General features: G+C 34.6%; 1 protein-coding gene across 4 annotated transcripts in view; it reads right to left on the bottom strand.

Moving 5' to 3' along the window:
* PALS1 (protein associated with LIN7 1, MAGUK p55 family member) overlaps positions 1–16,619 on the bottom strand; it is an 86,551-nt gene that overhangs the window by 44,620 nt on the left and 25,312 nt on the right. For 3 of the 4 annotated variants that reach the window (XM_037503532.2, XM_054691162.1, XM_054691163.1), the window contains exons 2-3: positions 12,626–12,707; positions 7,778–8,327 (exon numbers count right to left, since the gene is read on the bottom strand). In XM_037503532.2, coding sequence (XP_037359429.1) covers positions 7,778–8,144 — 367 coding nt within the window. In that variant the 5' untranslated portion in view covers positions 8,145–8,327; positions 12,626–12,707. The remainder of the gene's footprint in view (positions 1–7,777; positions 8,328–12,625; positions 12,708–16,619) is intronic. The other variant, XM_054691166.1, reaches the window with a different exon arrangement.

Genomic DNA, 16,619 nt, shown 5'->3' with positions numbered 1-16,619 from the left:
TGATATGTCTTTTCACCCAAAACAGTAGCATGTAATGTAAACTAACTAGATTTAAAGGAGCATACACATTCTAGCTATATTTTAAGTATAAATACTGTAGTCATGGCCAACAGAAAAACTAGGCTTTATTAATATCAGTTATTGTATTTTAAGATTCATATATTATACATATCTGTAAGAATTTCTTCTAATTAGGTATCTGTAATCTGCTCATACATATAATGCAGATAATATATGTGTTTTCAACATCCTCCAAATGCTACTTTCATTATTGTTTATATATAATTGCTGCATTTTATTTCTGCTATTTTAACCAAGGGTCTTATGCTTGAAATATTTTCTCAGAGCATTTATATTCATCTCTAACATAGCACTAGTATGCTAGGTAGTACAAGTTCAGAAAAAAAACTAAAACTGCAACTTCTGAGAATGTAGAGGCTATGCATTTTTTTAAAAAAATGTAAAGCCTCACTGACAGTACTGCTAGCCTAGGTAACAAAGTAGTATAGCAAAATTAGTAATTATGATTTAAATGGGCATAGATTTCAGATAAATTCCATACCTACTTTCTTGACCAATTTAGCTGGAAAGTTTCCAGACAGCATTCTTAAGAAGGAAAACTGACCAAAGTACTCTCATCCTTCAGGTTCAAATATATTTCCATTAAAAAGTTTAATAAGTAGAACAGATTAACACCCAGAAGAGTGTTCAAGCTTCATTAAACATTATACAGCACTGATAAGAAGATATGGTCTAAATCATGTGTTGCTGAAACATGAGCCTTCTGATGAAATGAACATGTATTTACAAGTAGCTTTACCAATTTTAAGGCTATGAAAAATGATGCTGCCTCTGTCCACTTAAAGTCATATAGAAAGTCGGGCCCTGGTGGCACAAGGGGTAAGTCACAGCACTATGAAGCTCGGCATGAGTTCGATCCCCAACCAGCCAGGGAGCTAACCCACGTGGCACCCTCCTGCCTCACCCGCTGCTCCCCTCAGCAGTATTTTCAGTCAATCTGCCTGTCCTGCTCCCCTTTCTGTCTCTGGTGAATCCTCTCACCCTCCACACCTCTGGCCTGTACCCCAGTTCTTGTATGCATATAAATCTTTAAAAAATTAAAAATACTTTACAAATACCTATTATTCAAAACCAGTAAATTTTCTTTATACTTAAAGAAATGTTCCACTTTCTATGGTTCAATTAAGATATATCTATCTGTTATTTAAAACAAATTAAAAGCCTCTTAAGTTTTTCAACATTCTGTACAATTGGGGGGGGTATGTTAAAAAAATCCAATCAGATGCAACTAAGTCACTCCTGTCAAATATGTATTTTTCTGTAATAATGATGAAGATACACAGACAACAGAGAACAAAGAACAGAGACTCCCCATATAGAATTCAGAGGCTCCTTTTCCCCCTCTCATACAGAGACCCAACAGACATTAGGAGAAAGAACCCCGTGGACAGAGAAACAGAGGTAAGTGGAAAATCACAGGACTAGTGAGAAAGCATGACACAAGTGCAGATTGTAAGAGTGGACAAAGAAGAGAGTACTGAAGCAGAGGAGTACCCAGAGCTAGGTAGGCTGAAGGGAAGGCAGAAATGGACAAAGGCAGACATAGCAACGAGCTTTGGTAGTAAGTTCTAGTCTGTAACTTTTCTACAAGGAAGTTTTTTATAACTATCCTGAAGTCCTAGTCCTGAAGTTTGATCTACTTCATCTTGAAATGTAGAAATTGTTTTAATTCCCATCTTCTCTAACATTGCATATCACATTTAAATCTTGATTATGTTCAAAGAGAGGACATATGATCTAAATGTAAGAAAAAAATCACTTATATATATGACTTTGGGATACAATTAGTAACACAATACAAACATACACATATGCCCACAAATCCAAGCCACTGAATTCTCTGCTTTTCCCTTGCCTTATCCTGGTGGCCTAAAATGTAAAAGAATGACTTTCACAAAAATCAGCTGTCAGGAGTTGCTCTATCTAAAAATTCTATCTTTAAACATCCAAAACTCTAAAATACCCAAGGAAGCTGAGGAATTTCCAACTCTGAAGATCTGTCAAAGCTATGGAGATAACCATCTACCCTGGATTAGCTTTGCTTATTTTTACTTATTGCTGTCATTTATCCCACACAAAAACAGATAGTTTCTAGAGATCTAACATTAAGGCTCTTCCATTTCATTGTTTAAATAATACCAATTCTTCTAATCTATCCTCATAAATTTCTGTACTCCAACCAACTTCACATCTGTTTTTGGAAACTTTAAAAGATTTTTTTCTTATCCCTTAAGCTGTAGAAATTGAATACTGAGATGAGAAACTTAACTGAATCAAAATTAGAAAACTCATTCAGCAAAGCTTTGCTTAAAAGGGGATAGTTTTATTTTTCTTTTTAAAGTTAAAAGCTTAAAATTCAGTATTTGACTTTTGATTTTCAGTGTACTAAGTCAAAGACAGCAACTAGCTTTGGTAATATGTTTTAGTCTGTAACAACTTTTCTACAAGGAAGTTTTTTGTAACTATCCTGAAGTCCTAGTCCTGCAGTTTGATCTATTTCATCAAACTGGAAAATGCTGAGAATAAGTCTATTGGTGTCATTTTCCCAACATCATGTGTTTATTTTCTGTCTCTGTGTCACTTTTAAATAAGTTATGTAAATTGTTTTGTTAGAAATAATGCTATTGCACACTTACTAGTTTAGAGTAAACATAACATTTATATGCACTGGGAAACCAAAAACTTCATCATGACTAGCCTTATTGTGATACTCATTTTATTGCGGTTGTCTGGAACTGAACTTGCATTACCTCTAAGGTATGCCCATATATCATTGGACAACCCCTTTCAAGTCTCAGGGCCTTTCTATAAAATGAGTGGTTTTGACTAGATTGTATTTCTCAAACTTCTGTTGGTAATTCATTAAAAAAAGATGTATTTTTTAATTTCTCAACTCAGTATATATACTTATTTGAAATAAAAGATACACGAAAACTTAGGTGCAATATAACATACTTTAATATTTTTCTGATTTATTCTAGTTGTAAAAAAACACTAGTTATGGGCCTCCCCAGGGGCGCAGAGGGTTGAGCTCAGTGCTGTGAGGCTGTCCACAGTCTCTGCAGCTCAAGTTCGATCCCCCGCCGGCCAGGGAGCAGACCACATGGCGCAGCAGATCTCTCCTACTTCTCCAGCTACTCCCCTCAACAGTGTACTTCGGTCTCTCTGCCTATTCTGTTCCCTGCTGTCTCTGGTGGATCCTCTCACCTCCCACACCTCTGGCCTGTACCCCAGTTCTTGTAATCATAAATAAATAAATCTTTAAAAAAATAAAATAAACACTAGTTACTAGGATGGCTAAAATTAAAAGACATAATAACAAGTAGAAATGAGGATGCTAAGAAACTGGAAACCTTCCACACTGCAGAAATTGTGGAGGATATGGCAGTTTCTTAATAAGTTAAACACAGAATTACCCTATGACTGGCAGTTTTAGATATATATATATATATAAAAAACTATCTATATATCTACATATATGTCTTATATATACACTTCCCAAAGTTGAAAACAGGTGTAAAAATAAAAAACCTACACATGAATATTCATAATAGCACTATTCATAATAGACAATAGATTGAGAAAACCAAGTGCTTCATCAACCACTGAATTGTTAAACATGGTATGGTATATTCATGTTACGGAATATTATTCAATAATAAAAAGGAATGAAGTACTGGTTAATGCCACAAGATGGATGAACCATGAAAACATTATGCTATGTGAAAAGCAGCCTGTCATAGAAGGTCAAAGATTACGATTCTATTAACGTGAAATGCCCAACAAGCAAATCCACAGACAGAAAGTAGACTGCAGTTGTAGGGGTTGGGGTGAGGAGAATAAGGTGGGACTGCTAATGGGTATAGAGTTTCTTTTTGGGTAAAGAAAACATTCTGAAAGTATATAGTGGTGATGGTTGCACAAAATCTTGTGAACAAACTAAAAATTCATGAACTTAAAAAAAATTAATTTTATGGTATGTAAATTCATCTAAATAAAGCTGTTATTTCTTAAAATTTTTAACTACTGGTTAAAACCCATAAGTTAATTTAATGAACTAAAAGATTAGATGATGTTTGGTTCTTTAAAAAGTTATATTATTTTTTCTACCCAGTCCCCCACTACACACCCACCACCCTCTATAAAAGCAAATATATTTTAAACCCATAATTTTGCCTTTTTAAATTTCAGACTGAACCACAGACTATAAAATCCTTTTTTGGGGGGCATCTGAACAAGTATTTATTCACTACTTTAATTCCTTTTTTTTCTAAAATGTTTTTATTTTTAGTGATGTATCATTGTTTTTAAATCCTTGTTCACTTTTTTCGAAAGTATAGGCTTGCTCCCTTTAGATGTGGTTACTATTGCTCTCCCATTACCAAAGTACCCATATTCCATCACCATACAGAAGTTAAATTTGTCAAGCTTACTGTATGTCACATGCTTACATACATTTTTTTCACTTGATCCTCAAGAAAATTTTGAAACTGATGCTCATAAAATTGCTTGCCCAAGATCAATAACAAACTCTTAACTCCAGACATCCCTGAACTTTCCAATATGCAATAGTGACACGCATTTCTAAGCATATAATAGAACGATACAAGTTTTTTTAAGAAGGAAAAAATAGGGCCTCTCTGGTGGCACAGTGGTTGAGTGCTGGGCTGCAAGGCTACCCACAGCCTCTGCAGCACCAGTTCGATCCCCGGCCACCAGAGGAGGATCCCACATGGCGCGCAGACCTCTGCCGCCCGCTGCTCCCCTCAGCAGTGTACTTTGGTCCTTCTGCCTGTTCTGTTCCCTGCTCTGGCTCTGGTGGATTCTCTCACCCTCCCACACTTCTGACTACACCCAGTGCTTGTATAAAGAAATAAATAAATCTTTAAAAAAAAAGGAAAAAATAAAACTTACGGTTACTTAATGGGTGAAATGAAGTCTTTGTGTCACAAGACTGAACAATATAGCAGTTAATTATATTTTCAGTGGGATTATATATAGTTAACAAGCACTATAAGCAAGATTGGTTAACTAAGTAAAGATTCAGTTAACTCTCATTTTAGCAATATGAACAAATTAGTAAATTTTCAAATGGTCCTAACATTTTAAATATTAAATCCAGTACCATAGTATCAACAGTTCTAACAATGTTACTTACCAGGGGGTTAAAAAACCTCCCTCACAGAATGGACTAAATTTTGGAAATATCTATTGCAGTTGAGCAAATATCTAATAGCAAAATCATTAACTTCTCAAAAGTAGTTAACTCAAGGTATAATGGTACTGGAATTTTGTTTGTTGGAATACATTTTACCTTAAAAAACAACTTAAGGTCATAATCCAGCAAAATTCTAGTATATTCCATGGTCCATTGAAAGTCAAATAATATAGAAACAAAGATGGAAGAGATATTTTACTTTATGATGTCAAATACAGGAAAACTCTCTACTTAAGAGTTTGAATATTCAGAAATAGCTGACAAAAAATGAGCAGACACTAATGAAGACTGAAACATGATATTAATATCATGAAAATACTTTCTTCAACATAGTTTTCTTCCCACTAGTTGTCTTTTTTTCCCCCTTTTCCTTAACACTGATAGCACTTGACATAAATTAGAAAGTCCCTAATCACAAATTTCAAGAATCTCCTTATTAACCACAAGACAGCTTATTATGGGTGCATACAGATGGGTGGGTACATGTGGCTTTCCTAAAGTTTCCTCAAGGTGTAATAAAAATATATGATAGATAGCAATCTTTTCTAGTTTATCCCCTTGAAATACTCCACCTATTAAAGTTACCTGTCTACAATCCTAGCACAAAACTACTTATGTGTGAATAAACAGTAAAATTTATAACCTAGAGTATCTGAAAATGATTCTAATTCCACCTCATTATACTCTAACCTGCATTCTATTTTTTCCTCAGGATTTCTCTCATAAAGTCATTTGCTTTGCCAATAAAATAGAAAACGCATACTATTTCATTTGTAGTAAAACAAGTTTTAATAATTCATGTCAGCTTTAAGGAATTGCCTTCCTTAATATACCAAAATCTAATTTATAATACCAATAATTATTATATGAAATTAAATTCCCACATCACTATTTTCTAATTTTAAGATTCTGACTGCTTTTAAGCAAGAAAATTGTTTATCTTCTACGAATATTTTCCATAAGCTCCATCCCTGCACTTCAATTATTATACAGTACCAAATTTATAAATACTTTCATTTAAAAAGTCCACCAGACAATCCAGGTAGCCAACCTTTCCAATCACATTTTTCAGTTCTTAAAAGAGCATTTTCTCTACTTACAGATAAATGATGATCATTTGGAAACTGAAGATTCTCTCTCAGAGAAATAGATCAGTTTCCCCATCCTTCCCTTACTTAAAACAAGGTTGCTGTTTCTGGCTGTGGAAGTTGTCTCCTGGCACGTGTGTATTAATCAAAATACTGGCAGGGAGACACATACAACTTTAAGGGAGTATTTCTGTTGTAGTTTGATGTGTTAGCAAATTATGAACAGGAAAAAAAATGCTCGGTACAAAGTTATTACACTTCATTTTAAAATGGAAACTTAAGACTGAGTATATCCAAAAACTGCAGTTCTCAGTGACATTAATAACGCTGTAACTTATGCCAGCTTCTCATATTGACTATAACAAACATCTCAATGATCGCTCCTATGTGCGTATAAGAAGGGAGGACAGTAAGTTCAATGATCAAATATTCTAAGTGTGGGAACATATATTCAACATCAACTTTTCTTGTATATTCATAATACTTATCAGCATTCTAAAGGTGCTAAGAAATCCTGTACTAAGCAGCTGTTAAACTAACTTAATTCACTACTCTCAAAATTGATTTTGTCACAGAACTTTGTCTATGTCTTTTTTTCTCCCCACAGAATGGAATATGGGAATAAACAGCATGGTGAATATTGAGTCATGCTTCATGTGTATGATGCCATATGAAGTGCACCAATTTTTAATGACAGTCATTAAAGAAAATCAAATAGATTATAGGCTACAAATACTGACATTATTACTATTTCACAAAGTTTAAGAAAATCGGAAATTAAATATTGCCTTTCAATTTTGGTATAAAAGCTTGAGTTTCAAGCAAAAGGTAAATTTCAAGATTTTAAATGTTAGGCAACTGCATAGAAGTTTTTAATTCAAAAATTTTATGTAAAAAACATGCTGCAGTAACTGAACATTAAGCCACTGACTTCAGCTCTATGTGGTTAACAGTAAAGAATGATGATTTTTTTTTTTTTAGGATTTATTTATTTATACATACAAGAACTGGGGTACAGGCCAGAGATGTAGGGGGTGAGGAGATTCACCAGAGACAGTGTGGGGAACAGAACAGGCAGACTGACTGAAATACACTGCTGAGGGGAGCAGTGGGCAAGTCAGGAAAGATCTGCTGCACCATGTGGGTAGCTCCCTGGCCGGGGGTCGAACTTGTGCTACAGTGGCTGCGGCGAGCTTCATACGTTGCAACTCAACCCCTTGTGCCACCAGGGAGGCCCAAGAATGATGACCTTTGTAAGAAAAGAACTGATCTTGAACTGAATCAAATTCTTGCTTATGTTCTTTCTTACCCCTCCTTTCTTCCTATATACATTTAGGCTAAGGCAAGAGAAACAAAAGCAAACCATTTTCTGTTATTCTTGTTTACTTACCTAGTATTTTCACAGTATAATGAGGACTTTCTAAGACAATTCCTTCTTCTGTATCAAATATAGGGTTATCTATTCCAGTCTTTGGCGGAATTTGGGCTAATTTCTTAAGTCTCATGGAAGAATTAAGGTCAAGTTCTTGTTTTTTCCCTTCTTCCTCTCGCCTACGCCTCATGTCTTCCTGTTGTTGCCGAATACGCTCCAACTGTGCACTTCGACGTACTGGCATCATCCTGGTGCCCAAATCTCCTGGGCAGTCAACAGCCATCTCTCGGTGCTTCTGATGTTCCACTGGTGATGCAAGATCAACATTTTTTACTTCGCTGTCTGATTCCTCAGTAACATGCCCATTCATATGGGATGTTGTCATGGTTATCTAAAAGAACCTGTACCACTTTTTATAACTCAATTTTTCCTATAAAGCCAATCTCTTGATTCTGTAGTATAAAATCCATGTTACTTCAAAAACAAAAACAAAAACAAAAACAAAAAAAAAACAAAAAACTTCTCACATCACATAATAATGCTATGAAAATGTATCCATGAAGGAAATCTAAGGGAAAGATGGGGGAAAAAAGTATGAGAATTACAATACAAAAGATTTTACACAGCCCACTTCTAATTACATAATATAGAAAGTACCTCGTAAGTACATAACATTTTTTTACTATACTATTTTCATTTTATAGATAATGGTTAGGAAAGCAAGGTAATTCAACACACACAAAAAGCCCCTTCTCATGAATTTAAAGTATACACTGTTTAATTTTACAGCTGAGAAAAATGATCTTTAGAAAGTTCAGCAAAGTAAGAAAGTAAAGTTTTGGGTACTAATTAGTAGAGAATGGGTTGCTTAAGTCATAAAGATGTTTTAATCATCTTTGTAGAGTATTCGCAAAAGTGAACTTTACATTCAACTGATACACATGAGACTGTAGTAGCCTCATAGTTACTGCCAAAGAAACTAGAACTGGGCATACAACAAGCCATGCTAGTGGCTCACTTGAGATAAAGGCAATATTCTGGAGGACAATTCAATTTCAGGAGGTTATGAGAGGAAGAAGATAACCAAAAGAAAAGAAACTTTAATTAGAAGCTCAGAGGTCTACAGAATAAAACCACTTTAGGTGATGCAAATTATGTAGGTTATTGGTCTTTTTAATTGGTCACATCAAAAAAAGCATTAGGATTAATTCTTTGAGGTTCATCCAGACAAAATGGTAATAACTTACCATTAAAAAATTTTAGGTCACACTGTAAAGCAAATCAATTGGAGACCAGAAAACTGAATTTTAATTATGACTCTGCCACTTCCTCTAGTTTTAACTTGACTTAACTAGACAGTTTCTCAGATTCATTTGGAAGCTTATTCACAGGATTGTTCTGAGTTTTAAATGCAGTAATACATGAAATTTTAAAAATACAAAATATATTTATATTAATTCTTAATGTTAATTTGATTCTTTTTTAAAAAAAATCTTTCAACATATTTTAAGACAAGAAAAATATTTTACTGGATGATGCTGGCTTTTCATCAAGCCATTTCTCAGGCATAAATAGGCAGACTGTTTATATGAGTAAACCCACACGTTAAATCTAATTAGTCTTCTTTTGCTCAAGACTTTAAAAATATTTTTAATAATAAACCTACTACACTTCCTTGAGCTGAGCATCACTTCAATAAACAGGGTGGTTAAGGCTGCCAACTAAGCAAAAGCTGAGTTTTCAGATAATATTCTTAATGTCAATCAATCTTCACTCAAACAAACATCTTGTCATAGTCTGCTTAATACATGAACCACCTGGACTACCAGGAAAACCATAATACCATCAATCAGGAAAATAGATGCAAACTATGTAAGTCACTAGAATTACACGTCACAAGAATTCTGGCAGATTTTCTGTTTTCTACACAAATTTTATCTTCTCTTTTTATAATTTTGTGAACCACACATACATATCTTATTTGTCATTAGATTGCCTTCTTTTTCATTAAAATGAGTGCTTTTAGAATTGTTAGGCAATTCATAAGTTTTAAATGTTAATGCAAATATAAATTAATTTTAGTGAATATTTTCATTAAAAGCAGAAATTTTTATAGAAGTTACTGTGGTGCTATACTTAATTTAATTAAATAAAAATTTGAATAAAATAAAATCTAACAATGAATAAAGTACGTTTTTACTTTTATGCTAGTTTGCAAAATAATATGATCTGAAATCAAGACTCCTAGCTTAACTCTTAAGTTTGTGTCCATATTCACAATACGAAACTGGAAAGGGGTTGTACATCTTAAAAGAAAGCCTAGGTCAGGGGTCTCATATTTGAACTATTAGCATGCTGTCTATCTGGATCTACTCTTTTATTCTCAAATAAAATTTTTGCAACCTGTTATTAATTTGCTTAAAATTCCATTTTGCTCATCTCACTTGGAGTGTTCACAGTCTATAGGAAGAGACAGAAAAGAAAATAAATGATATTCTTCCCTGATTGGGCTCTCCTCATTAGATTCCAAATTCACTTTACAACAAGAGTCCTGTCTTATTTTCAATATCCCCAATGCTTAGCACATGTCAAACAGGAAATACCCAATAAATATTTGTTGAACTACAATTAGAAAATCATAAATTTGCAGGATACACAAATAATGGACTTTAAAACTTTAGTCTGTGATAAGGAGTCATAAGAGACACTCAAAACATAAGGATACATTTCTTTGAATAGCATGTCAAAGAACAAGTAAAAATTAGCCAGTAGAACAATCTATTCTAGGCAGAGAATCATGTGGCCAATTGGTAGGAAAAGTATGATTGCATAATCACTTTCAGATAACAAAACAGAATTCAATAAGGCTGGATGGATGGGATAATGGGAGCATGTTGTATATGAAAAGTCCTAGAAGTGGAAAAGGAGAGCAGGGGCCAGATTGAGAAGAGTTTAATATCTAAAGACTTTGATCTTTATCCTGAAAGTACTAAGAATTATTGCAGAATTTTAAGCAGGGGATGACAAGATCACATACATGTTGGTATCATTTTGGTAGAAATGTAGAGGATTGACTGAAGGGTAGCAATAAAACCTGTCTGAAATAAATTATAGGAAACAGGATCCTGAACTAAGACAGTGAGAAGGAAGAAAATTTTATCAAAAAATGTATACATCACAGATTAAAACTTGGCATCTACATTTCAAAAGAAAAGGAAATACTAGTAGCAGTAAAAATAGTGTTAGTAGTAATAACAACTATAACATTTACTGAGCACTTTATGTGCTAGAGAATACTGTACACACTTTACAGGTATTCATTCACTCTTATTCCTCATCTTCTCTAGAAGTAGGTCCACACATGCCTGTTTTAGAGATGAGGAATGAGTATTGAAGTGGTCTCACAGATAGGATGCAGGAATAAGGAAGAAATCTTATGAATCTAAGAGAGGACAATAAAAGGTATGGGGAAAGCACAAACAGGGCCAGCCGAACTAAAACAGTTTGTCTTAGGAAAGCATGATATGGCCAGGAAGTTTGATTGGGTCCAACTTACAAAAGGTCTTAATTCTCAAGGCAGTAAGAGAGACATGACAGATTTAGAAAAGAAAGGCGATTTGTACATACATCTATTTGAACATGTGCCCTGGCTAGGTACTAAGATTACAGAGACAGGACCCCCATCTATTAGTCTGTCAACCAACATGTCATAGAGGAATGACATAGAGGGAGAAACTAATGTGTCCAATGTGTGCAAGTTCCTATTCCTTCAAGAAATCTTTCCAGGTTATTTGGATGAAATAATAATGTCACCGCACAATACTTCAAGACTATAATGTCACAAATTAACTCATGAGAATATGGAAATATTCTCAGTTCTCCCAAAATCAAAGAAATATTATTCTATATCCTACAGTTTCAGTATTAAGATGACTGTAATTTTTAAACAGGTAACGGAATACTCTACCTTATATATGTAGTCAATACACATTAATAAATAGTGAGAGACCCAGTTCAAAGGAATTACAATTTACCTCTCAATACATAAGTGATTTTTTGACAATTCAGAAGCTGGTAAATAACAGAACTAGAGTATGACTTCCTTACATGAAAATACGAGGCTATCTTAAGTAAATAATATAGCAAGAACTTGCTGACCCTCAGATTATTCCTCTCTTCTCAATCCTCTAATTATAAATAATTTTTAAATGCCTCTAAGGTTCACATTTCCTCATTACAATTCCAGTTTGTAATCCTCACAAAACCAGAAAATAAATCAAAACTTTTTATATACTCCATAAAACAAAAGAATGAATTTTTAGGTTATCAGGACAAAGCTGTTTCAAATGCTAACTTCAAACTAGTGGGAGAGAAAGGGCTTTGCATATGTGAAATGTGTATAGGAGAATGGGCAAAAAGAAGTTAAATAAGCTTCGGTAAATGCAGACAGTGGAGACTGAGGGGCCTAAAATAGACTGAGGGATATAGGCCCACCAAAAACTCCACCAAAAAACAGGATGATTTGTGTGAAAGTTGGGGATCAATGATAGCTTAGCAGGAAGACAATTTCTTACATAATCAGTATGCTAGTTGTTAGACAGCAAGAAACAAAAAAAAATCCACTTCACATTTTGCATAAACATGGTCAGTCGATTTATACTAGCGTCCAAAATGCTAGATTTTTTTTTCCAATTCATCCTTCCTCTCCTTCTCCCACAAGTAATGCCCTTTGACCAGCAGCTGGGAAACTCATTTTAAGTGATCAGCATTCCTGTGACATTCTAAGAAGTTGGACTATTTGTTTCCCTAGAAACAGCATTGTCAGCTAACACAAGATTTAGGCCAAGAATAGTGAAAAGGACTTACATTATGCAAATCGGAAAGACCTTGTCTACTATCCTCTTAGTTTTTCTTCCCTGGTTTTTCATAGAACTCGGACTTTCTTGCTCTGTAAAAAAAAAAAAAAAAAAAGGCAGCGAGAAAGAGAGAGAGAAAGAGAAAATTAATCAAATATAGACATCTGCAGTGTCTTTTTATTGAGGAGGGGGCTGAGGTGGAGGAAGGTTAATTCAATATGAAATCCAATTTTGTTTGCAGATGGGTAGAATTTCTTAGTATTGCAGTCATAAAAATGCACCCCCAACTCAATCTCTAAAGGACACCAATTACAGTCAATATAAATTAACTGAAATCAGTGATAAGAATAAACATTTCAAACTGGTTCAAAAGCTTTTTAAAAAGGAAGAGCCCCTCTAGCAAAAAGATCCCAAAATAATTTGACAGACAGGAACCACAGTTAATTCAGAGGAAATGTTGATGCTGTGTTGAAAACGAAGGCAAAAAGAGGATCCTATCCTAAGGAGGTCACATCCTGGTACAGTAACATAAAAAACACACAAGCTAATTAAGAAAACTTCAGATAAAGGGCGACAGAGAAAACAAAATATAATAGTGACTGATGTCTAGAAGGGACAACATTAGATAAAAATGGTAAGGGAAGATGGCAGCAGGTGACACCTGAGCTTACTGATTAGAAGAAGAGAAAAAAGGAAAAAGGGAAGGGTCAGCTGTGGGAAGATCCGGAAATAGAGGGTTCCAGGTTGAGGCAACAGAAATACGTTTCTGTGTATGTCCCCAAGAATCTCAATTTCAATATAATCCAAACTGAACTCAACTTCTTTGCCTACTATTATTAACTATAACACAATCACCAAAATCTTTATCTTCCTTAAACTCTATTATCCAATCAGTTGCCAAATGTGCTCATTCCACAAGGCTTTCAGAATCCAAAGGGCAAAATACGCCACTGAAAGATAATGTCAAAAAAATGTAAGGACAAACTAAAATAAGAGAAATATGTGCAACATATTTACGCTTCCTATAAATACCTTCACCATTCAATAAGTCAAACTATTTAATTTTTAAAAATAGAACAAGAGAATATAAATGTAAAAAATAACATTTGGAGAAATAATGAATATCCTTAAGCATTAGAAAAATGCAAATTAAAACAGTAAAATACTGAAATGAGAGAAATTTTTTTGTTTTGTTTTTTGATAATAAATTTAATTTTTATATTCCCCATACAATTGCAACCCCCCCATTCTGACCCCAATCCCGCCCCTCCCGCCTCCTACCCCCCATAGAGTGTCTCTGGTTCATAGTTTTTTGTTGATTTTGATTTTCACTTTCTTATAGTTATTCATTTTCCTGGTCCCTTATTTAAGTTTTCTAGATTTCTGCTATGAGTGAGACCATCCGGTATTTTTCTTTTTCTTTCTGGCTTATTTCGCTGAGCATGATCCCATCCAGCGCCATCCATGTTGCTGCAAATTGCATGTGTTTATCTGTTTTGAACACTGAGTAATATTCCATGGTATATATGTACCACATCTTCTTGATTCAGTCATCTATTTTGGGGCATTTGGGTTGTTTCCAAAGCTTAGCTATTGTAAATAGTGCTGCTATAAACATAGGGGTGCAGGTGCTCTTTGGAATTGATGTTTCTGTGTCCTTTGGGTAAATACCTAGGAGTGGAATTGCTGGATCATATGGAAGCTCTATGTTTAGTAGGTCCAGAAATCTCCACACAGCTCTCCATAGTGGTTGGACCAGTTTGCACTCCCACCAACGGTGCAGGAGAGTTCCTTTTTCTCCACAACCTCGCCAACATTTGTTGTTGCTAGTTTTTTTAATATGTGCCATTCTCACTGGTGTAAGATGGTATCTCATGGTAGTTTTGATTTGCATTTCCCTGATTACAAGTGATGTTGAACATTTTTTCATATGCCTGTTGGCCATTTGCATTTCCTCTTCAGAGAAGTTTCTTTTTAGCTCTTCTGCCCATTTTTTGACTGGATTATTTTCTTTGTTGTTGTTGAGTCTCATCAGCTCTTTGCAGATTTTTGTGATCAGTCCTTTATCATTAGTGTTGGGTGCAAAAATGTTCTCCAGTTGGTGGGGTTTCTCTTTGTTTTTGTTATTGTCTCTTTTGCTGTGCAGAAGCGCTTTATTTGATGTAGTCCAGCTGTTTATCTTTGCCTTCACTATCACTGCTTTGGGTGATGTGTCTGTAAAGATGTCTTTGATGTGCATATCATGTAGTGTTTGGCCTATATTTCCTTCTATGTATTTTATGGTTTCAGGTCTTATGTCTAGTTCTTTAATCCATTTTGAGTTGATTTTTGTGTATGGTGTGAGGTAGTGGTCAAGCTTCATTCTTTTGCATGTAGCGACCCAGTTTTCCCAGCACCATTTATTGAACAAACTTTCTTTGCTCCAATGCATAGTCTTTGCTCCTTTGTCAAAGATTAGTTGACCATAAATCTGTGGGTTTATTTCTGGATTTTCTATTCGATTCCATTGGTCTGTATGTCTGTTCTTGTTCCAATACCATGCAGTTTTGATGATTATGGCTTGTAGTATAGTTTGAAGTCTGGGAGTGTGATGCCTCCATTCCCTTCTTTTTTTTTCAGGAGAGCTTTGACTATTCGGGGTTTTTGGTGATTCCATATGAATTTCATCAATAATTGTTCTATTTCTTTGAAGAATGACATTGTAATTTTGATTGGCATAGCACTGAATCTGTATATTGCTTTTGGTAGGATGGCCATTTTAATAGTGTTTATTCTTCCAATCCATGAGCAAGGGCTGTCTTTCATTTCTTTGTGTCTTCTATTTCTTTTAACAGTGTTTTATAGTTTTCTTTGTATAGGTCCTTTACCTCTTTTGTTAGATTTTTCCCAAATATTTGATTTTTTTTGTTTCGATAATAAAAGGGGTTTTTTTTATTTCTTCTTCAGATTTATTGTTTGTGTATAGGAAGGATACTGACTTTTGCATTTTGATTTTGCACTTTACTGAACTGATTGATGAGTTGAATTAGTTTTTCTGTGGAGTTTTTGGGGTTCTCTATGTATATTATCATATCATCTGCAAATAGTGATAGCTTGACTTCTTCTTTTCCTATTTGGATTCCTTGCATGTCTTTCTCTTGTCTTATTGCTCTGGCTAGGACTTCCAGTATTATATTGAAAAGCAGTGGTGAGAGTAGACATCCTTGTCTTGTTCCTGATCTTAATGGAACTGCTTTCAGCTTTTCACCATTGAGAATGATACTGGCTGTTGGCTTGTCATAGATTATGCCTTTATGATTTGAGGTATGTCCTTGTATCCCCAAGAATTTCAAGTGCTCTTATCATGAATGGGTATTGCACATTGTCAAAAGCTTTCTCAGCATCTATTGATATTATCATATGGTTTTATATTTCTTTTTGTTGATGTGTTGGATACCGTTGATTGATTTTCGGATGTTGAACCATCCTTGTGTCCCTGGAATGAATCCTACTTGGTCGTGGTGAATTATCTTATGGATACATTGTTGGATTCTGATAGCTAAAATTTTATTGAGGATTTTTGCATCAGTGTTCATTAGGGAGATTGGCCTGTAGTTTTCCTTTTTTGTGCTGTCCTTGTTCGGTTTTGGTATTAGTGTAATGTTGGCTTCACAGAACATGTTTGGTATTGTCCCTTCCTTCGCAATTTTTTGGAAGAGTTTGTGAAGGATAGGCACTAATTCGTCTCTAAATGTTTGGTAGAATTCATTTGTAATTCCATCAGGTCCTGGCTTTTGTTTTTTGGGGAGGTTTTTGATTACCATTTCATTTCGCTGCTTGTAATTGGTCTGTTTAGGTGTTCTATTTCTTCCTTATCTAACTTTGGGTGATTGTAGAGTTGTAGGAATTTGTCATCTCCTCTAGATGTTGAACTTGTTTCCATATAACTGTTCATAGTAGTTACTGATTATTCTTTGATTTCTGCTTTGTCGTTGTGATTTTCCTCTTTCATTATGATCCTGTTT

Source organism: Talpa occidentalis, unplaced genomic scaffold, assembly GCF_014898055.3.
Source record: "Talpa occidentalis isolate TD23 unplaced genomic scaffold, MPIMG_talOcc4v2.1 talOcc4.11, whole genome shotgun sequence".
Taxonomy (NCBI): domain Eukaryota; kingdom Metazoa; phylum Chordata; class Mammalia; order Eulipotyphla; family Talpidae; genus Talpa; species Talpa occidentalis.
This window is presented reverse-complemented; position numbering and strand designations above follow the sequence as displayed.